This window comes from Ascaphus truei, chromosome 2 (genome assembly GCF_040206685.1).
Source record: "Ascaphus truei isolate aAscTru1 chromosome 2, aAscTru1.hap1, whole genome shotgun sequence".
Taxonomy (NCBI): domain Eukaryota; kingdom Metazoa; phylum Chordata; class Amphibia; order Anura; family Ascaphidae; genus Ascaphus; species Ascaphus truei.
The window spans coordinates 474,417,889-474,442,226 of record NC_134484.1 but is presented as its reverse complement, the minus strand read 5'-3'; the positions used below and the strand labels follow the sequence as shown (position 1 = coordinate 474,442,226).

The following is a 24,338-nucleotide window of genomic DNA, read 5'->3' as shown; positions in this document are numbered from 1 at the left end:
TGTTGTACCGTGCCGTGTTGTACCGTGCCGTGTTTTACCGTGCCGTTTTGTGCCGTGCCGTGTTGTACCGTGCCGTGTTGTGCCGTGTTGTACCGTGCCGTGTTGTACCGTGCCGTGTTGTACCGTGCCGTGTTTTACCGTGCCGTGTTGTACCGTGCCGTGTTGTACCGTGCCGTGTTTTACCGTGCCGTGTTGTACCGTGCCGTGTTGTACCGTGCCGTGTTGTACCGTGCCGTGTTGTACCGTGCCGTGTTGTGCCGTGCCGTGTTGTACAGTGCCGTGTTGTACCGTGCCGTGTTTTACCGTGCCGTGTTGTACAGTGCCGTGTTGTACCGTGCCGTGTTGTACCGTGCCGTGTTGTACCGTGCCGTGTTTTACCGTGCCGTGTTGTACCGTGCCGTGTTGTGCCATGCCGTGTTGTACCGTGCCGTGTTGTACCGTGCCGTGTTGTGCCGTGCCATGTTTTACCGTGCCATGTTGTACCGTGCCGTGTTGTACCGTGCCGTGTTGTGCCGTGCCGTGTTGTACCGTGCCGTGTTGTACCGTGCCGTGTTGTACCGTGCCGTGTTGTGCCGTGCCGTGTTGTTCCGTGCCGTGTTGTACCGTGCCGTGTTGTACCGTGCCGTGTTGTGCCGTGCCGTGTTGTACCGTGCCGTGTTGTGCCGTGCCGTGTTGTACCGTGCCGTGTTGTACCGTGCCATGTTGTTCCGTGCCGTGTTGTACCGTGCCGGGTTGTACCGTGCCATGTTGTACCGTGCCATGTTGTACCGTGCCGTTTTGTACCGTGTCGTGTTGTACAGTGCCGTGTTGTACCGTGCCGTGTTGTGCCGTGTTGTACCGTGCCGTGTTGTACCGTGCCGTGTTTTACCGTGCCGTTTTGTGCCGTGTTGTACCATGCCGTGTTGTGCCGTGTTGTACCGTGCCGTGTTGTACCGTGCCGTGATGTACCGTGCCGTGTTTTACCGTGCCGTGTTGTACCGTGCCGTGTTGTACCGTGCCGTGTTTTACCGTGTTGTACCGTGCCGTGTTGTACAGTGCCGTGTTGTACCGTGCTGTGTTTTACCGTGCCGTGTTGTACAGTGCCGTGTTGTACCGTGCCGTGTTGTACCGTGCCGTGTTGTACCGTGCCGTGTTTTACCGTGCCGTGTTGTACCGTGCCGTGTTGTACCGTGCCGTGTTGTACCGTGCCGTGTTGTGCCGTGCCGTGTTGTACCGTGCCGTGTTGTACCGTGCCGTGTTGTGCCGTGCCGTGTTTTACCGTGCCGTGTTGTACCGTGCCGTGTTGTGCCGTGCCGTGTTGTGCCGTGCCGTGTTGTACCGTGCCGTGTTGTGCCGTGCCGTGTTGTGCCGTGCCGTGTTGTGCCGTGCCGTGTTGTGCCGTGCCGTGTTGTGCCGTGCCGTGTTGTGTTGTGCCGTGTTGTGCTGTGCCGTGTTGTACCGTGCCGTGTTGTACCGTGCCGTGTTGTACCGTGCCGTGTTGTGCCGTGCCGTGTTGTGCCGTGCCGTGTTGTACCGTGCCGTGTTGTGCCGTGCCGTGTTGTGCCGTGCCGTGTTGTACCGTGCCGTGTTGTACTGTGCCGTGTTGTGCCGTGCCGTTTTGTGCCGTGCCGTTTTGTGCCGTGCCGTGTTGTACCGTGCCGTGTTGTACCGTGCCGTGTTGTACCGTGCCGTGTTGTACAGTGCCGTGGTTTCTAAATTACAGTATTAAATACTGAAGAAAAGCTATTATCATCATTGTAACCGGGTCTTATCCCTGTTAACAGGCTTGCCTCTAATCCAGCAATGTGCTGGTTAATTGCACACCTGCAATCAACCACTCCACCTGCCACACAGCTCTGTGAAAAAGCCTGTTCCCAGAAACAGGAAGGAGATTTTCCTCAGTACACAAGGCTGCTGACAAGAGGAAAGAGGTCTTGAGCAGAAAGGCTCTGCTGAGATCAAGACACCCAAAGACCTATATTCCTGGACACAGGGGACCCAGGAACCTACCAGAGACTGACATGAAGGGCCACCTGCTTTAAGGTATCTCTTAAGACTTTGGGGAATAGGATGGTAATGGGATTATCCCTCCAGCCCTGCAGAAAGTGACTGGGGAAGTAAGTTAGCCCTTAAACAGGGATAGGGGTTTGTCGTTTTCATATGTTTTGCTGTGTTAAAAGGGACAGGCGCAATAAAGCCTTATTTTAATTTCTCCATTGCTTACCTCTGCACACATCTCTTACAATCATAATCTAGGATTATACAATAATTGTACTTACAGTAGAAAGCAGAAAAGGACTTTCTAAAAAATAAATCTACTTTTCTTCGTTTGTATATAAGGGTCTTCCTATACTTAGTTGGTATATAAGGGTCGTCCTATACTTAGTTTGTATATAAGGGTCTTCCTATACTTAGTTTGTATATAAGGGTCTTCCTATACTTAGTTTGTATATAAGGGTCTTTCTATACTTGCACTCTTCCCCTCCCGTACAGGGCCAGCGCACACTGTGCAGTGCTTACCTGTGCTCCGCAGTCTGACAGACGTCCTGTGCGCAGTGATGGTGATTGCACGCAGGCAGCTGACCGACCCGTGGCTTCCGCAGGCCATGTTTTCTGCAGTGATAATCAGCTTCCCGTCCACATAATCCTACAGTAAAAGTATCAGCCGGGTCAGCAGCAGCAGTCGGGGGAAGCAGCAGCGGTCGGGGGAAGCAGCAGCGGTCGGGGGAAGCAGCAGCAGTCGGGGGAAGCAGCAGTCGGGGGAAGCAGCAGCGGTCGGGGGAAGCAGCAGCGGTCGGGGGAAGCAGCAGCGGTCGGGGGAAGCAGCAGCGGTCGGGGGAAGCAGCAGCGGTCGGGGGAAGCAGCAGCGGTCGGGGGAAGCAGCAGCGGTCGGGGGAAGCAGCAGCGGTCGGGGGAAGCAGCAGCAGTCGGGGGAAGCAGCAGCAGTCGGGGGAAGCAGAGAGTGACAGGGACACAGATTCCTGTGTGTAATACCCGGTAGTGGTGACTGATACTGTGCAGAATAAGAAATACAGTTACATTAAGGTTATTCTGTGCAACTCTTTGTTATTTTAATCACTGGGTATATCATGGGGAAATCATACCATTACTTTTAATAGGGTTTTCTTGTTTAAATCCGGTGATGTTTTATTCCACCAGAATTGCTACTTAAAGAATTGGATTAATAGCCCTGAATGTATAGCATAGAACAGGACTGGCCAACTCCATTGCTCAAGGGCCACCAACAGGTCAGGTTTTCCCTGCTTCAGCACAGGTAGCTCATTCAGTGGCTCAGTCAAAGACTGCACCATCTGTGCTGAAGCAGGGATTTCCTTAAAACCTGACCTGTTGGTGGCCCTTGAGCACTGGAGTTGGCCTCCCCTGGCATAGATGCTGCTGTACAGGTTGCCCTTTAGGAAGTGAGCTTTGACAGCATAATACCCATTAGCTCACCAGTGGCCGTCACACTGGGTGGGTGACAGTGTTGGTGACCCCACTAGGAGTCCCCCCATAGCGGGTAATTCCCCTTGTTTGTCCCATCTGTAGGTGAGACCGATGTTTGTGTGTGAGCGCACAAAGCCAATGCATCCGACGAGAGTCCCTGGGGATCCAATGTGTGCCTGTGGTTACCAGTGATGGTTCCAGCTTTTTGGGGACCCTGAGCATAATAAAATATACTGTTGGTGACTCTTGCATTAGGCGTACAATGTCAATGCAGAAACCCTGAACCGCTGCACTTACCGGGAATCACCGTTTGTGCAAACTAACCAGGCCGAGGCAGTCTGAATGCAGATGACGGGGTGAAAGGAGAACTTAGAGGCGCCTGAACCCTAAGAAATTATCCCCCCATAACCCTAAGAAATGATCTGCCCTGACCCCTAAGAAATGATCCCCCCCTGATCCCTAAGAAATGTGTTAGTTTGCTCTTCCCATAGTCCTATCTGTGATAGTTACCTGCACCAAAGTGTAATCACAGGTCCCATGGAAGGAATATCTCTTGCGGTCAAAGGTCATGTAGTGAGGGTCACCCACCACGGAGCATGTAGCGGCACACCTCTCCTGGGAGCAGTGCCAGCGCCCGCCTTGGCACAGACTGGAAGAATAGGTACAAAGTAAAATACAGTGGACATTTATCATATGAATGGAGACCAGTTGTCTAATTATCTTGGAGTCATACAGAATTCAGCTCTGGAGACCATTGTCCCCCGTCTGTGTGACGCCCCTACTGCAGCAATGTAGTGGAATAGCAGCAGAGTCTGAGTTAGGAGCTGCTCATATCATATCACACATTGCAGCACAAAAGACGGGATTTCCCCCCCAAAGAAATAACGACCTCAAGAATGAACGTCTCAATTCACTAGTGCAGGGGTGACCAACTCCAGTCCTCAAGGGCCACAAACAGGTCAGGTTTTCTGAATATCCCTGCTTCAGCATAGGTAGCTCAGTGACTCAGTTGAAGACCTGTGCTGAAGCAGGGCCTGATTGAGCCACCTGTGCTGAGGAATGGATATCCTTAAAACCTGACCTGTTGCTGGCCCTTGGGGACTGGCGTTGGCCTCTGCTGCACCCATTGCTGTGTTAGTAACATTGTAAAAAGCCCAGAGGCATAATTGTCACGGTGTCCACATTCGTTACTGTCTGAATGAGACGGATACAAACCAGTCACAAATTAACCTATAGTAAGATGCTTTCATTGAGAGAGCGCTTTTTTTAGCGCGAAACGCGTTGGTAGGACAACGCCTTGCTATTTTTCTCCTATGACCAATAAATGATTATTTTTATGGAAAACGCACTTTCCCAATTGTTAGGACCAGAAGGTCAGGCCAGAATCTGCACTTGTGTTAAACCATCCATTTTGTCTGTTCATAACCAGTTAAGATGCTGTAGTCAGCCTTTTGCCGAAATATAATTTCTAATGTATTCAGCTTCTGCCAAATTACATTTCCTTTCTCCATTGCTCAGGATATTGCTAATATACTTTTTATGCTAAGATACTTTTTGTATTGTCAGTTTCCTGCTGTTTTAGTCAGTAAACAATAAGACTGGTTCTTTTAGAGAGGCAGAATCGTATAACTTAGTTGCTAGAGACTCAAGGTCTCTTTTGATAACAGACAATGAATAAGCTATGTATTCAGACAGAGCCTGTATTGGGAGAATCACGTCCCAAAATCATGCCACTAATATGTCCTGCCCTTAAATCACGCCTCTAATCCAAGCCATGCCCAAGCCACATCCAGGTTACACCTATGTTACGCCTCTAACCAAACCCCTCTGTTTCCCTGTATAAAAATCATAACCCTATGCTTAATAAACTGAGACAAAGGAATTTGAAATCTGGCTTGTGTTATGTTTCATTTCCTTAGTAGTCCGGGCCTGTAAGTTCATCAAGATCGGAGATAACATTGTCAGTGCATGCCAAAGCTTTCTGGGGAGTCTGCTGCAGGGTGCAGATGAGTGTATCCAGTCACAGAAGCCTAGGCAAGGAAAAGGTTTCCTTCAGTTCTGGTGTCAAGAAGTGGGATTGGGTCTCACTGGGGTAGGTACGAGATATACATTTTATCCGTATTATATTACCAGTGTCACCCGATCCAGAATGAGACCCCTAAATTAGTTGTCAGTTTTGGCTTCCAGAGGTGGGAATTCACAGAGGTGGTGAGTATATATGTAATTTTTATATATATGTTGCCTCACCCCCTCTGTGAATTTAAAACCTAAATTGTGACTGTGGATTGGGTTAGAGGCCCTTGACAAAATTTTGTTGGTTAGAGGCCAGACAAAATTTGTTCACGACTGGACTGTTGTCTCTGATCTAGGTGAACGACCATTGTACTTATCTGCAATTATTTGTCATAAATTAGCTGTTTTTCTATAAGCTACTAATAGGTGCTTACATGAGTAAGAATGACTCTGGAGGGAAGCCTAGGAATGTACAAGTTTTTAAATGCGAGTGTAAATCTGGTCGGACGCCTGAAGATTTTGTTGCTCAGACGGCTGGTGATTATTATTGTGACCCGTTTGTAGATTATGCAGCAGGTTGTTCTCGGCAAGAGAATAAGGCAATGTATTTACAAGGCAGAGGGCAGAATAGACGGAGATCTTATGCTGGTCCCAGAAATCAATCGGGAAGAAGAGCTCAGAATAATGGTGCCTGTTTTAACTGTGGTTATTTTTGTCATTGGCAGAGAGAGTGCCGATATCAAAGTCACAAGCAGGGAACTGCTGCTTCGCCCGTGGGGGCTCAGAGTGCAAGTCCCTGTAAAAAAAAAAAAACACGCTACCTTATGTAAAAGAGTTTGTTTGTAACCCTGATGATTTTTTTCCTGAATGATTTCTTGTGTGAAAGATACTGTGGGTCATGCTGATTATCATATGTGTATAGGTCGCCATCCATGCATTTGCAGATAATTACAAAAAATATGAATATTAGTTGCTCATGATGAAATCTAAATTTTAAAAGGTGTACACCAATTTATAGAAATACATCACAGCGGAAAAGAACGAATATATTCAGCTCTGTCCCTGGTTATAGTTTGAAAGGTTTATTCGTCCTGGCCAGGCGAAGGCTTTTTAAACCGGACACATTCTTTTCATTTGCGGTATTTCTATCTTAACGAAAGGAGGGGCACAGCCTCTCCCTTACAGTTTAAAGAATGTGAAGCATTCACATTAAAATTAACTAGCTCTGTGCTTAAGCAGTTTATTTATGAGAACAAGGTAATGTAGAACTGTTTTCTCATCTGTTTGTTATTTCTATGAAGTTGGCTGGCTGTGTATGAGAGACGTTTTTGTGTTGTGTGTCCTGTATTGTGTGTAACCAGTAAGATAACACATTTCAATTTTATTTCTACAGGATTAGGATATGTTTGGGAATGTTTTTGTTTAAAAATGCTGGTAAAAGCTCACAAGCACTGATTGAATTAATATATTGTATTATATATGTATGTAACGCCATTAATGTGCATAGCGCTTCAAAGGAGGGTGTCCATGGTGGCAAATGCTGCAGAGAGGTTGAGTAATATGAGCAGAGTCTAATGATATCTGTCTTTAGCAGCATGGAGGTCATCAGTTATTTTAGTGAGAATTGTCTCCGTTAAATAAGCAGTGTAGAAGCCATACAAGACAGGTAGGGTCAAGCTTGCTGTTTTTTTAGTCATGGTATAACTGTTGCATGTTTGAAGAGATTTTGTTTAGTTTAAGAGAGGGCAGAGTTGAAACGGGATAGCATAAATTTGTAGTGATGGAAGTTTGCAAGAATATGAGATTTCTTTCAGAAGGCATTCAGAGGAATGAGTGGAAGAATGTTGCATGCTCTTGTTGGCGTAGATTTGGTGTTTATAAGTAATTTGACCTATTCCCGTTATTCAATTTTTGCAAGGCAATACAAAATGTAGTTTTTAGGGCTTTCAAATAAGCTCCATTTATTTTTTTAACTCGACATTAATATTCCAATCCAGTGATTAATAGTTAGTTTACGGAGAAGCTGGTATGTTATCTGTACTGCTCAAGGTTTTTTTTTTGATGAACTGCCTGGAACAAGCTGGCTGTTTGCCCAGGAAAAAAAAAGAGCTTTGAACATTATTATTTTTTTTTTTTTTTAAAGTCAGTGTGTCTTTAAAAGTTAATGCTGGCAGTGTGCTCGGCACTTCGCAAAGAGTTCAAAATTATTTGTCTATTTTAAAAGGAAATCTCTTGCTCAGGATTTCAGGATTTTTCTTATATTTACAGGTTTATTATTGATAATGCCACAGTTGTTAAAAGACCTACTGCAGCCTTTTTCTTTTAACACAAGCAGTGAATATTTTTATAGTTGCTACACATACAAATCTATTTTCCAGTTTAATTTTGCTATATATCAAGCAACCTGTTTTCATAACTATTTTTATATCTTTGTTCACATAGTATATAGATAATATTTGAACAAAAGAGGGGAAATACATAGGGTAGGGAAGGACTCTGTGAGATCCCTATAGAGGATCCAGAACTTGATATGTTTGCTGACAATACACAATGCACAGCAGGTTCAGAATTTATTTGAAGCAATGTTAACTCCAAGGGCTCTTGTAGTAATAACGTTTGCTGCCATATTAACAGGGCTGACAGGCTCTCATTAAAAATATACCTTTGCAGATGTCACAGCAAAGCAGGTAGCAAGCCGTCCCTATGTTGAGGGATATATCATATCTGCCAACTTTATAATTCTGTAACCATTTATTCGTTTTTGGGTATGTCTTGGACATACAGTAGAGTTAAAGGACAGGGGATATATAATTGCAAGTGCAGTTGCATAAGTGAACAGGGTATACATTATACAAGGCATTTCACATTTTTAACAGAATAGTTACAGTGGAGTGTTTGAGGTGAAAGCCAAGAGTGACTGTGGGTGTGGAACAATAGTCATGAGTGCAGGCTATTGGGTTGCTTGATTTGTGGGCGAGTTTTAAGGTTAGTTAGTATTAAATGACTAAAAGGTTGACACCATTTGCATCAGAGGAGATGGCAGATGGCAGTTAGGTATGAATGAGAGCAAGTGTGTGTTGGGAGGTGAGAGATTGATCTGTAGTTTGAGACAGTGTTTTTGTCCCCAGTTTTGAAGATTGGGACAACTCTAGCAGTTTTACAGGTCTTAGGGAAATGGCCTGCAGACAGGATAGAGTTGATTAAGGAAGCAATTGGTTTGGCACAGGTTGAGGTACCAAGTTTTAGGAACTTGGATTGTAGCAAAGTCAAGTCCACATTGGTTGCTTAGTTTAAAATTTGGGGAGCGTTAATAGGGGATATCTCTGTTTATATGCGGATGCTAATACAGTAGTAACCATATTAATACAAGAATTTATTTCTAGGTATAAATTATCTCCCTATGAGACACTTATGGGATGAGTTATGACCATCAGTAGTTCAAAGGAACGAATTAAGGACCATGTTATTGGTAATAAAACAATTAATAAGTATTGCATGCAACTAATATATTTTTTGAGTCTCTCTAGGCACAGGTCAAAGCTGAAAGTGCACCTACGGAAGACGGGTTAATGGTCAAGCATTTTCTACGCAAGCATGCTCTTCATCCCAGATGAAAATGCCATTTAAATACTACTCATCACCAGCATTGCAGTAAAAATGTGCTTATTATCATGGATACACATCACGCACGTCAAAATAGTGCCAGCCTCGGCACAAACAGCTAATAAAGACAAAGACAAAGCATCTGCAAATTAGTGTTTTTATGGGCATAGAACTCCCTGACCACTAATCATCAAGGGAGAAAGGTCACAGGCAAAAGTCCAGGCCTCAACACACAAATTTTGAATTTTTACTATTTTTACAGGTTTTTATTATTTTTTAGTTACAATGTATGCTCCATTATGTTTGTGTAAGTGGCGTCCCATAAGGATGACAAAATAGTATACGGTATTATTTGCTTAACTCTGTTTATTTTGTTTGGATTTATAAGAACTACAAACAAAAAGAAAGGGGGGGATAGGGAGTGATCAACTAGGAACCATACTAATTTAATGAAAATTCGATAATTATCACGTGGGTGCAAACCTGTGAACTGAAGTGAATCAGGAAGGTGACGAGCACACTAGACAGTGCACTCAAAAATAGAATTTACTTAAATGCACACCACATACATTAAAATATAACCTTTATTGACATTACATAAAACATATATTACCGATAGTGTAGGTGTAACCAAGATTAAAAGTAGATTAAATGAAATGTGACTACTGTCTTCCATCTACTCTAGATATAAGCTGCTGAATAGCAATTAATGCTAGTGATCTAGGAGATAGAAGGCAGAACCAGCCGTGGTATAGGTAGACCACCTAGGACCAAAGCTAAGTTGCACCTGTAAATCACATGTATAAATAATAACAGATAGGTGCTAAAGTTACAATCATATGTGGGGAGCTCACTATATAGATAGTAAGGTATGGAAAAGTCCTAATAACAGACTGCTGCTCCTAATAAGGTGGTAATACTAGGTCAAATACACAAAGTGATTGTCTTGGATATAGTGTGATCCAGACAGAGACTATAGGTGTATGCAGCAGAAAAGGTAGAACTCCTTGGAGAGCAGGTTAATGCAGGTTAGTGTAACTGTTGGTCAGCTGTAAATTAGTCACTGTTAAATAAAAAGACTTCCAAGTAGGAGTCTTACAACATCATTACGTGGACACGTAGTGATGTTGTAAGACTCCTACTTGGAAGTCTTTTTTTTTTTTATTTAACAGTGACTAATTTACAGCTGACCAACAGTTACACTCCTATAGATTGAGTGTGGGTTTAACTGGCACTTATTTGCTGTGCCTGTCTATATATGTGCGGTGCCTAAGGCTCATAACATCTGCGGTGATTTCAGTGTGACTCTGGTGCAGTGTTGGGTCAAGATATTAGGCTGTGTCACATTAACCTGCTCTCCTAGGGAGTTCTACCTTTTCTGCTGCATACACCTATAGTCTCTGTCTGGATCACACTATATCCAAGACAATCACTTTGTGTATTTGACCTAGTATTACCACCTTATTAGGAGCAGCAGTCTGTTATTAGGACTTTTCCATACCTTACTATCTATATAGTGAGCTCCCCACATATGATTGTAACTTTAGCACCTATCTGTTATTATTTATACATGTGATTTACAGGTGCAACTTAGCTTTGGTCCTAGGTGGTCTACCTATACCACGGCTGGTTCTGCCTTCTATCTCCTAGATCACTAGCATTAATTGCTATTCAGCAGCTTATATCTAGAGTAGATGGAAGACAGTAGTCACATTTAATTTAATCTACTTTTAATCTTGGTTACACCTACACTATCGGTAATATATGTTTTATGTAATGTCAATAAAGGTTATATTTTAATGTATGTGGTGTGCATTTAAGTGAATTCTATTTTTGAGTGCACTGTCTAGTGTGCTCGTCTCCTTCCTGGATTTATAAGAATAATAGAATCTCCCTGCAGAATGATATCCCGGTGGGAGAATGTTTTATCAGTCAAACACACGGTTATGTTGATTGCTTACAGGTAGAGTTAGAAACAAAAGAGAGACACCCAATACACAAGTCCTAAAAAGTAGTCTATGGGAAGAACAAGTTTCGGGGAACTTATTCCCAAATGTAGGAGTTGGGTTACTGTATGACAGGTTTACAGGGATATCCTCAATCATACAACCACAACCATTTACTCATTTAACTAAGAATAGGTTTAGTTTAGACTAATGGCTCTGCAGAATGGAATAGCTCTAGACTATATTTTAGCCTCAAAGGGAGGGGTATGTATGCTCCCTAGTTAAAGGGCAATGTTGTGTATTTATCCAGGATTCAGGAACCATTGGGACTTGGTGGTTGGATTGATTTGCTTTGAGCGAAGCTAGCGAATGTTTTTGTATGTGTGTGTTTGTCATACTCATTGCTCTCTGTGTTAAGTACAGCAAAACTCTAATCCAGAAGTGCGTTGCAACCCCCACCGACGCTATGCCTCTCTGCGGTGATGATGTCGCCAGTCCCCCAGAAGAAGAGACCAAATAAGAAATCAACTGGGCTAATATAATGGCCGGAAAGGAAAGGAATGAGGTTATGCACAACTTGGACATCTTGGTCCAGGAGGACTATGAAATGGTTAACTGTTCTGTTCTTTAAATAGACTGTCTCTTAAGGATATGGGGGGACTGAAAAGACTGGATATGAGGAAGGTGGGAGGTCACCAAGGGCCGTGTGTCAACCACAAGGAAAGGATCACATGTCATCCATTTTGACCATAGCAGCCATTTTGGTCCATTTTGCCATTCTGAGTAAATGCAGTATGAAAGATGCGTGCAAGAAGGATGTTTGTGCAGTCGCTCTTAGCAGAAATTAGCCCCCACCAATTCTCACAAATAGCTGACCCTTAAATTATGTGACGTATTGAGACATAAACCATTTTTCTAATCTGTAGAAATGTTAATGTTATATATATATATGACATTATTGGTCACTACAAGGCTCTAGTCATAGAGAAGAGTACCAAGTAAGGGTATTTGTTCTTTAGAGAACAAAAAGGAGGGAATTGTTAGGATCAGTAGGTCAGGCCAGAATCTGCACTTGTGTTAAACCATCCATTTTGTCTGTTCATAACCAGTTAAGATTCTGTAGTCAGCCTTTGCTGAAATATAATTTCTAATGTATTCAGCTTCTGCCAAATTACATTTCCTTTCTCCATTGCTCAGGAATTTGCTAAGATACTTTTTATGATAAGATTCTTTTTGTATTGTCAGTTTCCTGCTGTTTTAGTCGGTAAACAATAAGACTGGTTCTTTTAGAGAGGCAGAATCGTATTACTTAGTTGCTAGAGACTCAAGGTCTCTTTTGATAACAGACAATGAATAAGCTATGTATTCAGACAGAGCCTGTATTGGGAGAATCACGTCCCAAAATCATGCCACTAATATGTCCTGCCCTTAAATCACGCCTCTAATCCAAGCCACGCCCAAGCCACACCCAGGTTACACCTATGTTACGCCTCTAACCAAACCCCTCTGTTTCCCTGTATAAAAATTATAACCCTATGCTTAATAAACTGAGACAAAGGAATTTGAAATCTGGCTTGTGTTATGTTTCATTTCCTTAGTTTTCCGGGCCTGTAAGTTGATCAAGATCGGAGATAACATTGTCAGTGCGTGCCAAAGCATCCCGGGGAGTCTGCTGCAGTGTGCAGATGTGTGTATCCAGTCACAGAAGCCTAGGCAGGGAAAAGGTTTCATTCACCTCTCATAATCTTTTTTCAAGTTTGGATACCTCTGGTTGTTCTCTGTTACTCTCTTTTATTCTCTGCATGAGGAATAAACGGGACTGCTTGGTTAGTGAAATAATGACTTTCTGGTGATGCAATTTTCCTGCATTTTTAGGCTTCATATGGCAACTCTCGGCTCTCTTTTATGCTACCTGCTATCTCTCTTTTATGTTACCTGCTGTCTCTCTTTTATGCTACCTGCTGTCTCTCTTTTATGCTAGCTGTCTCTCTTTAATGCTACCTGCTGTCTCTCTTTTATGCTACCTGCTGTCTCTCTTTTATGCTACCTGCTGTCTCTCTTTTATGCTACCTGCTGTCTCTCTTTTATGCTACCTGCTGTCTCTCTTTTATGCTACCTGCTGTTTCTCTTTTATGCTACCTGCTGTCTCTCTTTTATGCTACCTGCTGTCTCTCTTCTATGCAACCTGCTGTCTCTCTTTTATGCTACCTGCTGTCTCTCTTTTATGCTACCTGCTGTCTCTCTTTTATGCTACCTGCTGTCTCTCTTTTATGCTACCTGCTGTCTCTCTTTTATGTTACCTGCTGGTTCTGTTTCATGTTACCTGCTGGTTCTGTTGTATGTTACCTGCTGGTTCTGTTGTATGTTACCTGCTGGTTCTGTTTCATGTTACCTGTTGGTTCTGTTTCATGTTACCTGCTGGTTCTGTTGTATGTTACCTGCTGGTTCTGTTGTATGTTACCTGCTGGTTCTGTTGTATGTTACCTGCTGGTTCTGTTGTATGTTACCTGCTGGTTCTGTTGTATGTTACCTGCTGGTTCTGTTGTATGTTACCTGCTGGTTCTGTTGTATGTTACCTGCTGGTTCTGTTGTATGTTACCTGCTGGTTCTGTTGTATGTTACCTGCTGGTTCTGTCTCATGTTACCTGCTGGTTCTGTCTCATGTTACCTGCTGGTTCTGTCTCATGTTACCTGCTGGTTCTGTCTCATGTTACCTGCTGGTTCTGTCTCATGTTACCTGCTGGTTCTGTTTCATGTTACCTGCTGGTTCTGTTGTATGATTTTCCCCTACACTGTGTCATACAGCTATCCTATAATGGGGACTCCGCTGCTGTTGTGAATGAATTTCTTGTTTCAAGCCACAATGTCTCCTGCTGACTTGTAATCAAAACTTTATGTCAACTGTACTGTAGGGTGTAATGGGGTACAGAGAAGTCCCACCTGTACTGTAGGGTGTAATGGGGTACAGAGAAGTCCCACCTGTACAGGGGGTAATGGGGTACAGACAGTCCCACCTGTACAGGGGGTAATGGGGTACAGAGATGTCACACCTGTAATGGGGTACAGCGAAGTCCCACCTGTACAGGGGGTAATGGGGTACAGAGATGTCACACCTGTACATGGGATAATGGGGTACAGAGAAGTCCCACCTGTACAGGGCGTAATGGGGTACAGATAAGTTTCACCTGTACAGGGGTAATGGGGTACAGAGATGTCACACCTGTAATGGGGTACAGAGAAGTCCCACCTGTACAAGGGGTAATGGTGTACAGAGATGTCCCACCTGTACAGGGGGTTATGGGGTACAGAGAAATCCCACCTGTACAGGGGGTTATGGGGTACAAAGAAGTCTCAGAAGAGCTGCCAATCTGCGAATAAAGGTGAATGATCTGGTAACATCGAGCATCACCGAGGATTGTGCCTGCTGTATGGCCCACATGTAACATCCTAACACAGCATTGTTATAGCACAGTCCTTTGCCCCCGAGCTCTGCCTCGCCCTGTATTGTGCTGATGTGTCAGGAAAGCTATATGGGAACGTCTGGACGTCCCATTACAAATCTCGAGGTCGGGGAGGCTACGTACCATTGGTTGCACCTCTGCTTGATGGTGTCCCCGGGTGAGTATTTCTGTCTCCGGTGGTAACAAGGACACTCCTCCTGCTTCACACACGCACCTTCCTCGAGATACAGTCCAGCTGGGCACTCACACCCACTCACACACTCGTCCCGGCACTGGCCATCTTCGTAGCTTCCCACCGCGGCACAGCTGGCCGGGCACGAGGACACACAGTCCGAGTATTGCTTGCCCATGGCACAGTCCTTCTCTAAACAGGACACATATCATCAATACTCCATTCATTGTAAGAGCTGAGGCTACCTACACTGGATCAGTCGCTTACGTTGTTTTCAGGCAAAAAAATCCTATTATTCTAGGTCTATAGTTATATAATGGGCCTAAGTTCCCAAGGACAGCTGGCACGGGGAATCAAACGGGGGTCAATCGATTCTTACCACCCACCATGTGTCCCCACTCTTCTCCTTATCTTTAGTGTTAAGAAGACCTCCCAGCACTCACTCTATATACTTATATGAGTGAGGAGGGAGGTGGGTATAAGACCCTATATAATTAAGGTGAGGAAAGAGGTGGGTATAAGGGCCTATATAATTAGAGTGAGGAGAGAGGTGGGTATAGTACCCTATATAATTAGAGTGAGGAAAGAGGTGGGTATAAGGGCCTATATAATTAGAGTAGAGAGAGAGGTGGGGTATAAGACCCTGTATAATTAGAGTGAGGAAAGAGGTGGGTATAAGACCCTATATAATTATAGTGAGGAGAGAGGTGGGTATAAGGGCCTATATAATTATAAGATGCAGTGAGCTGTTACAAGACTGAGACCTAACATATAATGTTGTTTCCGGCTAGAGCCGGGTAGAAATTTACCACAGAATCCGGCTTTGCGCCACTCGATGTAAATCCGCTGCTGGGCGCATTCCCGCGAGTAGCTGGTAAACGTCTGGCAGACAGACGCGGCCCTGGCACGCCTGGTCCCGGCGTCCTGGCAGTACGTGTACATACAGGTGTCATAGAAACCACTGGGATCCACCTGGCAGAACAGAGAACCAGCAGCGTGCAGGGGAACAGGTCAGAGAAGGTTCCAGAACATACAGAGTTCCCCAGCCCTGTGCACCCTTCCATTTAGGAACTCACTTTCTATATTTTCCCATCATTGCACCAAAAGGTTAATCCACATGGCCTCCTAACTAAATAAAACACGTGTACACCACTCTAACACCACGAGGTTAAGAAGAAGAGAGATAATATCCCTTCTGGAAGATATCTTTAGTTATGGCCATCCCAATATGTTTGTGTTAAGACTAACCAATGTACCACATACTTGGGTATGAGGACGGAATAGTTGGCATTACTGTATATCACATTGCAGGAATCGCCCCGCTCTTCTTGTCCAACGCACTATTACATGTGTAGCCAGGTACCCTCCGGTCTCCCCACGCTCCCGTTTCCCCCTTCTTACCCTCAGTATGTATGCAGGGTGAATAGAATTGCCAGGGCGCCGCCATGTTAGGTGCACGCACGAGCGCAGAATCGCGCATGCGCAGAAGCGGCGAAGGCCGGGAAGAGCCCTGGAAGGTTGCGTATGAGCGGGGCAAGGTTGCGGCGGCCATTAAAGTTGTGCAGGCGCAGTGTCCTATGCGCACGTGGTCACAATGCTAATCAGGCAGCTCAGAGACCACCTCCCATGATGCTTAGGGAGAAAGCTGCCTGGTGACTCACGAGAGCCAATGGAATGGCTTGATTGCTTCTGCAGGAAGGAAGGACTACTGCCTGCTGGGACAGGAAGTGAGGAGTGCAGACCAGGAACCTGAAGGTGCAGGTTAGGTCCTCGGAGCAGTGCTCCAGGGCTAAGCCAGCGGTATACTCCCAGGGCCCAGTTAGTCCCCGAGACACTGTAGATAGTAACTGTTTGGTGTAGGGAACTGTAAGGAATCCACTACTGGCTTTGACTGCAGCCTTACAGACCTGTGCAGTTGCAAGCTTCCTCTGGCAATCTATGGCACAGGTGCTGCCTCTCATTGCAGCTTCTGCCCTGTGCTCTTTCATTGGAGGAATTCTCACACACCCTCCTCCTGTGATTGGATCTCCGCCCTTTATATTCTAGGCGTTGGCTCTGAACCAGCGCCGAGCATAACTATTCATATCTCTATGTTACTGACTCTGCCACAAACCACCCCAGGCCTCTCTCCTAGTGTTCTTACCTTCAAGTTCCTGAGTATCCAGAGGCCTGGTCCTGGACGTCTGTGCTGAAGCGTTGTTGCCAGCACTGGCCTGCTGCTATCTCCTTGCAGTGGCCTACCCTGGACGTCTGTGCTGAAGCGTTGTTGCCAGCACTGGCCTGCTGCTATATCCTTACAGTGGCCTGCCCTGGACGTCTGTGCTGAAGCATTGATGCCCGCACTGGCCTGCTGCTATTCTCCTGCAGTGGCCTACCCGGGACGTCTGTGCTGAAGCGTGTTGCCAGCACCGGTACCTGCTGCATTCCCTCCTAGCAGTGGCTACCCTTCCTTTCCTGCGGCTTGCTGCGATCCTCTTGCAGTGACCTGCCTTGGACTTCTGCGCTGAAGCGTTGGTTCTTCCCGACGCTGCCCTGCGGTGAACTTCATCCAGCCTGCTGTCTCCTCCTGCTGAGATCGGCGTCATGGGCCGAGGCCGCTCCTCGCGCAGAAGCCACCCCCGCACTCACGCTCCTAAGCTGAAGCGGGGATCTCCTGACTTCCTGTTGCCGAACTCCTGCTTCATTAACGACGATGCTGCCTTCTCCAATCCTGACCCTGCGATGTACGACTACGAACTGCGCACTCCGGATCAGTCTGCGTGGACTCAGGTCGGTGATTATATAACCCCACCTCAGCCCCGCGGTCCGGTCCCGGTTTGTGGCGAGCATCGGCGTAACAGTATGCTCGGCCCATTAAAACCGGACCGCGCCGTGGCAGGGGATGGTAAATGTTTAACTGTACCTATGTCCCAGGCTGCGGACCAGTCCCTGTTTGAAAAACAGTATCTGTTTGAAAGACTGCCTCCACCTAATCTTGAATGTATGTATGAAGGGTTAACCCCTGCAGAAAGACTAACTCGTAAAGAAATACTTACAAGGTCTCAGGAATGTAGAGAGGTGAAGAAGATGTTACAAGCCCAGTACTCCCAACTACTCCTTCTTATGTCTACTCCAGGTCTTGAACCTGCGGATTTTGGGGTACCGGCTCAGGCTATAGACACCACCCTTAAATTATTCCTGGAATTTGACAAAAACATAAGCGAGCGTGAACCTCTACTTGCTGCCCACGCACAGACTATTCACAAACCCTTTTCTGTCAGTCCTGTTGCTAAACCTGTGGGGGAACCTCTCTCTCCTAAGAATGGTCAAACCATCTCTCTGTCGCTGCCCGCTAAGGAAGAAGCTGCCACGCTCCCTAATCCCGAGTTAACCTCCCTAAGTTCTGTCCCTGAGGTTATTTCGGTCTTAACCCCTGCTAGTCAGGCTTATGCGTCCCCCACTGTAAATCCCTGCAGTCCCCAGGTCAGTGTGTCTTCCCTAGCACCAGAGAATGAATCCTGTTTGCCCTCTTTTCCTAAACCAAAGATTCTAAGCTCTGTTTCCAAGGTTTTTTCTGTATTAACCCTTGCTAGTCTGCTCTGTGAGGTCCCTACTGCTAACCCTAGTATTCCGCAGTCTAATGATAGGTCCCTAGGGCAAGAGGCAGAACCCCCTATGACCCCACTCTCGGAGACTAGCTTCTATTTCTCTGATTCTCAGGTACAGAGTAATTTAACCCTTAGGGTTTTTCCTATGTTAACCCCTGCAGGTCAGCCCTGTGAATCTTCCTTGGTAGATCCCTTTAGTTCGTCAGTCAGGGACACCTCCTTAGCCTCAGAGGATCAACCCCTTTTGTCCTCTGACTCGGCTAAAATTCTCGGGGCTATGCCCCCTGAACTTTCGGCAAATATACTGGCTCCAGTAAAAAGTATTCTGGAGCCGTTTGTTTCTCTAAACCTGTTCGCAGAATCCCTACTCCTAGGTATTTCACTCACCCCGTCTGCCACTCAGAGAGCTGAGACCCCTGCTTCTGAGCATAGACCCCTTTTCGTGGAATCTGTTGTCGTTTCTGATGTCCCAGACACTCTTTCCCAAATACCCACTTCAGAGGCCAGCACAGTCGTGGTTGCCCCACTTGCACTGTCTGAGTTCTCCTTTTCTCAAATCCTAGGGTTTAAAGCGAACAGTACAGATTATGCTCCTTTCCAAGTGACCCCTACTGAGATCAGCGTATCTGCTGTTGCTCTCTCAGTACCATTAAAGTTAGGGCCCTTCTTTTTGAAGGATCACGCTTTCAAGTTTGAGACTCCCTTTATCCCTGACTTTGTAAATCTGCAGTCCCTTCTCACTGTAGTTAAAAGTTCTCCAGCAGCCGCTGAGTTAAGCTTGGCCGCTGTCAAATCTTCTGTTATAGAAGCAACCTTGCCTAGCTTACTTCTGTCTGTCCTATCTGTGATGCCTATCATCTTTACTAAAATTTCTGTTTTGCAAGGTATTTCTCCTATTAAATCTGTGATACCTGCAATTCCTTTAATCAGTTCCAAAACCCCTGTCACTAAGTCTCCCATGGAGTCTGATGCCCTCACTAGGGATTCTCAGGGACCCAATTCTGTAACAAGCAAGATGTCCCTTGTGTCTGTTGGAGAGTTTACCCCAGTTTCTCTCACGGATCATGCCACAGCCTCCGGGATGATTAAAAATGACTAAGTCTGGGATGCCCAGTCCTGTAATAATACTGTTTCACGCTGATTCGCCCACAGTATTCGGGGTATCCACTACTGACTGTATGTCTACTACCACGAACTCAGGGGTATCGCATTTGGAACGTTCCCTTTTTTCAGACGATCCCGTCTTTAAAATGGACTTATTTTTCTCTGTGTCTTCCACAATACTTGGGGTACTTGCTATTGACTGTCCTGTCCCAAAACTAGGGTTACCTCTCAAAAAGGTGCCTGGAGCTACCGATGTTAAAGACCCTATGTTTAAAACAGTAAAAATTTGCATTGCTTCTCCCACAGTATCATGTGAGACCTGGGTACCTGGGACCTCCACTCCGAAGCCAAGCTCTAGTTCTCTGTCTTCTTTCTCTGTGTTGGAGGCACCCAGCTTTAACCCCAAGACTTTTTTCCTTAAGGTTGATGCACCGCGTAACCGCCTGCCTTGTTTTTTGGATAAAATCTGTTTTCTCACCTTTCAAACAGACTCCTTACTCGCAGGTCTCTGTGCGGTGCCCAAAGTGCCCGTTCTGTATGGCAATTGGCCTCTCCCTAAGACGAAGACGCCCTTACTGGACCTCGTCGCTTTACCTGAAGCGTCCGTTCCTGTTCTCTATGGGTCCACTATGAGTATAGACATGCTTATTATGTCCTTCGCCAAGGCCACAAATTCGGATTTCATTCTCTCTAAAGATCACAAACCAAAGGAAGCGGATCCTTCTTCAACTGCCAGTACCATGACCAAGAGTTGCATACACACTGCTACAGACTCTCGCAAATTGCTTGGGATAGCAACCCTGCTTGGTATCAAAAGTACCGCTGCAATAGTGTGTAGTGAACCCTCCCGCCCCATTCCCTTGCTAACCACCACCCGGAATTCCTTGGAAGCTAAAGACTCTCGCAACTTCCTCCGTGCTGATTTCACCAAAGACATTGCCTTCTCTGAAGGTCCCTCTGCCATTTTTGTCCGACAATCTGTGTCCTGTGTCCCGTACTCTTGGACTATTACTATGCACCGGACACCTGGCTACTGCCCTTCTGATGTTTCCATTCCGGAGCCCTCAGGTCCCATTGTTCATGTACCAAGAACTGCAGTACCACCGCTGTCTTTCATGGCACTCGCCAATGTACACCTGGATTGTGGACCTAATTCTCGCCGGAGACACTTCAGGAACAACTCAATGTCTCCCAAACCTATGAATAGTCCTGTTCACCCAGGCTTCTCACCCAGTGGTGGGGGTACTGTAAGGAATCCCAACAAACTATGGGCTTTCAACGCCACCTCTCGCCTAAGGAAGTTTAGGAACAATTCCATGTCCCCCAAATCTGTGATGGATCTTGTTCGTCCGGAGGTCTCACCTGAAGGGGGGGGTACTGTAAGGAATCCACTACTGGCTTTGACTGCAGCCTTACAGACCTGTGCAGTTGCAAGCTTCCTCTGGCAATCTATGGCACAGGTGCTGCCTCTCATTGCAGCTTCTGCCCTGTGCTCTTTCATTGGAGGAATTCTCACACACCCTCCTCCTGTGATTGGATCTCCGCCCTTTATATTCTAGGCGTTGGCTCTGAACCAGCGCCGAGCATAACTATTCATATCTCTATGTTACTGACTCTGCCACAAACCACCCCAGGCCTCTCTCCTAGTGTTCTTACCTTCAAGTTCCTGAGTATCCAGAGGCCTGGTCCTGGACGTCTGTGCTGAAGCGTTGTTGCCAGCACTGGCCTGCTGCTATCTCCTTGCAGTGGCCTACCCTGGAGGTCTGTGCTGAAGCGTTGTTGCCAGCACTGGCCTGCTGCTATATCCTTACAGTGGCCTGCCCTGGACGTCTGTGCTGAAGCGTTGATGCCCGCACTGGCCTGCTGCTATTCTCCTGCAGTGGCCTACCCGGGACGTCTGTGCTGAAGCGTGTTGCCAGCACCGGTACCTGCTGCATTCCCTCCTAGCAGTGGCTACCCTTCCTTTCCTGCGGCTTGCTGCGATCCTCTTGCAGTGACCTGCCTTGGACTTCTGCGCTGAAGCGTTGGTTCTTCCCGACGCTGCCCTGCGGTGAACTTCATCCAGCCTGCTGTCTCCTCCTGCTGAGATCGGCGTCATGGGCCGAGGCCGCTCCTCGTGCAGAAGCCACCCCCGCACTCACGCTCCTAAGCTGAAGCGGGGATCTCCTGACTTCCTGTTGCCGAACTCCTGCTTCATTAACGACGATGCTGCCTTCTCCAATCCTGACCCTGCGATGTACGACTACGAACTGCGCACTCCGGATCAGTCTGCGTGGACTAAGGTCGGTGATTATATAACCCCACCTCAGCCCCGCGGTCCGGTCCCGGTTTGTGGCGAGCATCGGCGTAACAGGAACTGCCTTAAGACAGAGACTCCTTCACCGTACTCAAAGAGAGAGAGATGCTGCAGGACAGTGCCTGACTGTCAGTGCAGCACGTAGCAGAGAGAGCGTCTGACTTCATAGCAGAGGCTATTTGCAAAGGGATCATCCGGCTGGGGATCCCTCCCCTGGGGAGTCAGTGTGTGTATCCAGTTCTGCAGAGAGCAGCGCAGTGCAGCGTGGGATCACGTTGCGGAGCTGCTGATCATTCGAGGATTATCCTGGTTAAGACAATAACCAGGAAGGTAGTATATTAAGGGCACCAACGGGCCCCAACACAGGGAAGAGCTGTCCCCCACAATCACATTAACATTATAGCTGGTGGACACTCAGAGGTTAAGTGCCCTGGCACCTAGGTACACCAAGGACAAAAGGGGGATGCAAGGACTGATATGTGATGTAATGCCATGATTGACATGTGAAGTGATGTTTTGATGTAATGATGTTATGCATTGATAAGTTTGTCTAAGTGATAGTACATGCTCAGTAAATACTGTTTCATTCCATTGTGTGTATTTACTGTGTGGTTGTTCTGGTGAGGGCACACTCCCACCACGCTGGGATCCCTCATCAGTGGAGGCGCTGCACCAAGTGTAAGTACACCCCAGGCTCCCAGTGGTGGAGGTACAGGCCTCTTGTTAGCCTCACAGGTGACAGCAGTACCAGTAGTTATAGTACCCTAGGGGTACACCAGCTACACATGTTTTGTGTAGTGATGAGCGGTAGAAGATGCCTTCTAGCTCTATTTGGTGTAGCCTGTTAATGAAAGCTGCAGCATAGTTCTGTCACGTGGACCTGCTCCTGACCACCCTCATCATAGACCCTCCAGGAGTGGTCAGATGGAGTCTCCCATTAACATCGAGACTAACAGCTCCATGTCCTACAGCCAAACCACTTAGGCCCTTACACTCTCACTGTATATCACATTAAATTGTCCCATGCTTCAGGTGCACAGCTCACCTTGTGATGACACTGGATAAAGGGACCACTGAGGAGCTTGTGGCAGATAGCATCAGCCTCCAGTCTGATGTCATCGCGTCCTGGAGCATCGCAGCTGTGACCCATCTCTGCTGTGTCCTCACATAGCCACTAGATCAAAGTAAGAGATCAGATAAGAATTCCTCCAATGACATCACTGGGAGAAGCCACAGAATCACAGGGATTACAAACGTCCTCCACAAGGGAACCTGGAGGAATGGGAGACGGGGCACATTGGGAAACCATGTGTAACAGAATCACAGCGATTACAAACGTCCTCCACAAGGGAACCTGGAGGAATGGGAGACAGGCACATTGGGAAACCATGTATAACAGAATCACAGCGATTACAAACGTCCTCCACAAGGGGACCTGGAGGAATGGGAGACGGGCACATTGGGATACCATGTATAACAGAATCACAGCGATTACAAACGTCTTCCACAAGGGGACCTGGAGGAATGGGAGACGGGCACATTGGGAAACCATGTATAACAGAATCACAGCGATTACAAACATCTTCCACAAGGGGACCTGGAGGAATGGGAGATGGGGCACATTGGGAAACCATGTGTAACAGAATCACAGCGATTACAAACATCTTCCACAAGGGAACCTGGAGGAATGGGAGACGGGCACATTGGGAAACCATGTGTAACAGAATCACAGCGATTACAAACATCTTCCACAAGGGGACCTGGAGGAATGGGAGACGGGCACATTGGGAAACCATGTATAACAGAATCACAGCGATTACAAACATCTTCCACAAGGGGACCTGGAGGAATGGGAGACGGGCACATTGGGAAACCATGTATAACAGAATCACAGCGATTACAAACATCTTCCACAAGGGGACCTGGAGGAATGGGAGACGGGCACATTGGGAAACCATGTATAACAGAATCACAGCGATTACAAACATCTTCCACAAGGGGACCTGGAGGAATGGGAGACGGGCACATTGGGAAACCATGTATAACAGAATCACAGCGATTACAAACGTCTTCCACAAGGGGACCTGGAGGAATGGGAGACGGGCACATTGGGAAACCATGTATAACAGAATCACAGCGATTACAAACATCTTCCACAAGGGGACCTGGAGGAATGGGAGACGGGCACATTGGGAAACCATGTATAACAGAATCACAGCGATTACAAACATCTTCCACAAGGGAACCTGGAGGAATGGGAGACGGGCACATTGGGAAACCATGTATAACAGAATCACAGCGATTACAAACATCTTCCACAAGGGGACCTGGAGGAATGGGAGACGAGCACATTGGGAAACCATGTATAACAGAATCACAGCGATTACAAACATCTTCCACAAGGGGACCTGGAGGAATGGGAGACGGGCACATTGGGAAACCATGTGAAACTAAATTATTTATTTTTATATTGTGAGAGTATTTGACCTGAAAGGTTTATACCCAAAGGGGGTAATATTACTCTAGTATTACTCGAGTAGCCTCATATTCCAGGGATATGAGTTTCAGCATGTCTCAGGAGATTACAATAGTACAGTACATGCTCACAAGCTGCGCATCTCTGACTTGAATAGATGGCACCCCGCACATTACATTGTCTTCTGCTCTGCTGCTGAGAAGGTTTTATTCCCACCTCGGTGTTGGGGTTCTGGACTCTCCAGGAGTTTCCGAAGC

General features: G+C 46.5%; 1 protein-coding gene across 1 annotated transcript in view; it reads right to left on the bottom strand.

The window, feature by feature from the left end:
• Window positions 1–24,338, bottom strand: part of LOC142488297 (SCO-spondin-like) — a 403,111-nt gene that overhangs the window by 358,066 nt on the left and 20,707 nt on the right. The window contains exons 8-14 of the mRNA XM_075588669.1: window positions 24,258–24,338; window positions 22,861–22,877; window positions 22,651–22,779; window positions 15,428–15,590; window positions 14,570–14,810; window positions 3,934–4,072; window positions 2,500–2,626 (exon numbers count right to left, since the gene is read on the bottom strand). The exon at window positions 24,258–24,338 is cut by the window's right edge and continues 45 nt beyond it. Of these exons, the coding sequence (XP_075444784.1) occupies window positions 2,500–2,626; window positions 3,934–4,072; window positions 14,570–14,810; window positions 15,428–15,590; window positions 22,651–22,779; window positions 22,861–22,877; window positions 24,258–24,338 (897 nt within the window). The remainder of the gene's footprint in view (window positions 1–2,499; window positions 2,627–3,933; window positions 4,073–14,569; window positions 14,811–15,427; window positions 15,591–22,650; window positions 22,780–22,860; window positions 22,878–24,257) is intronic.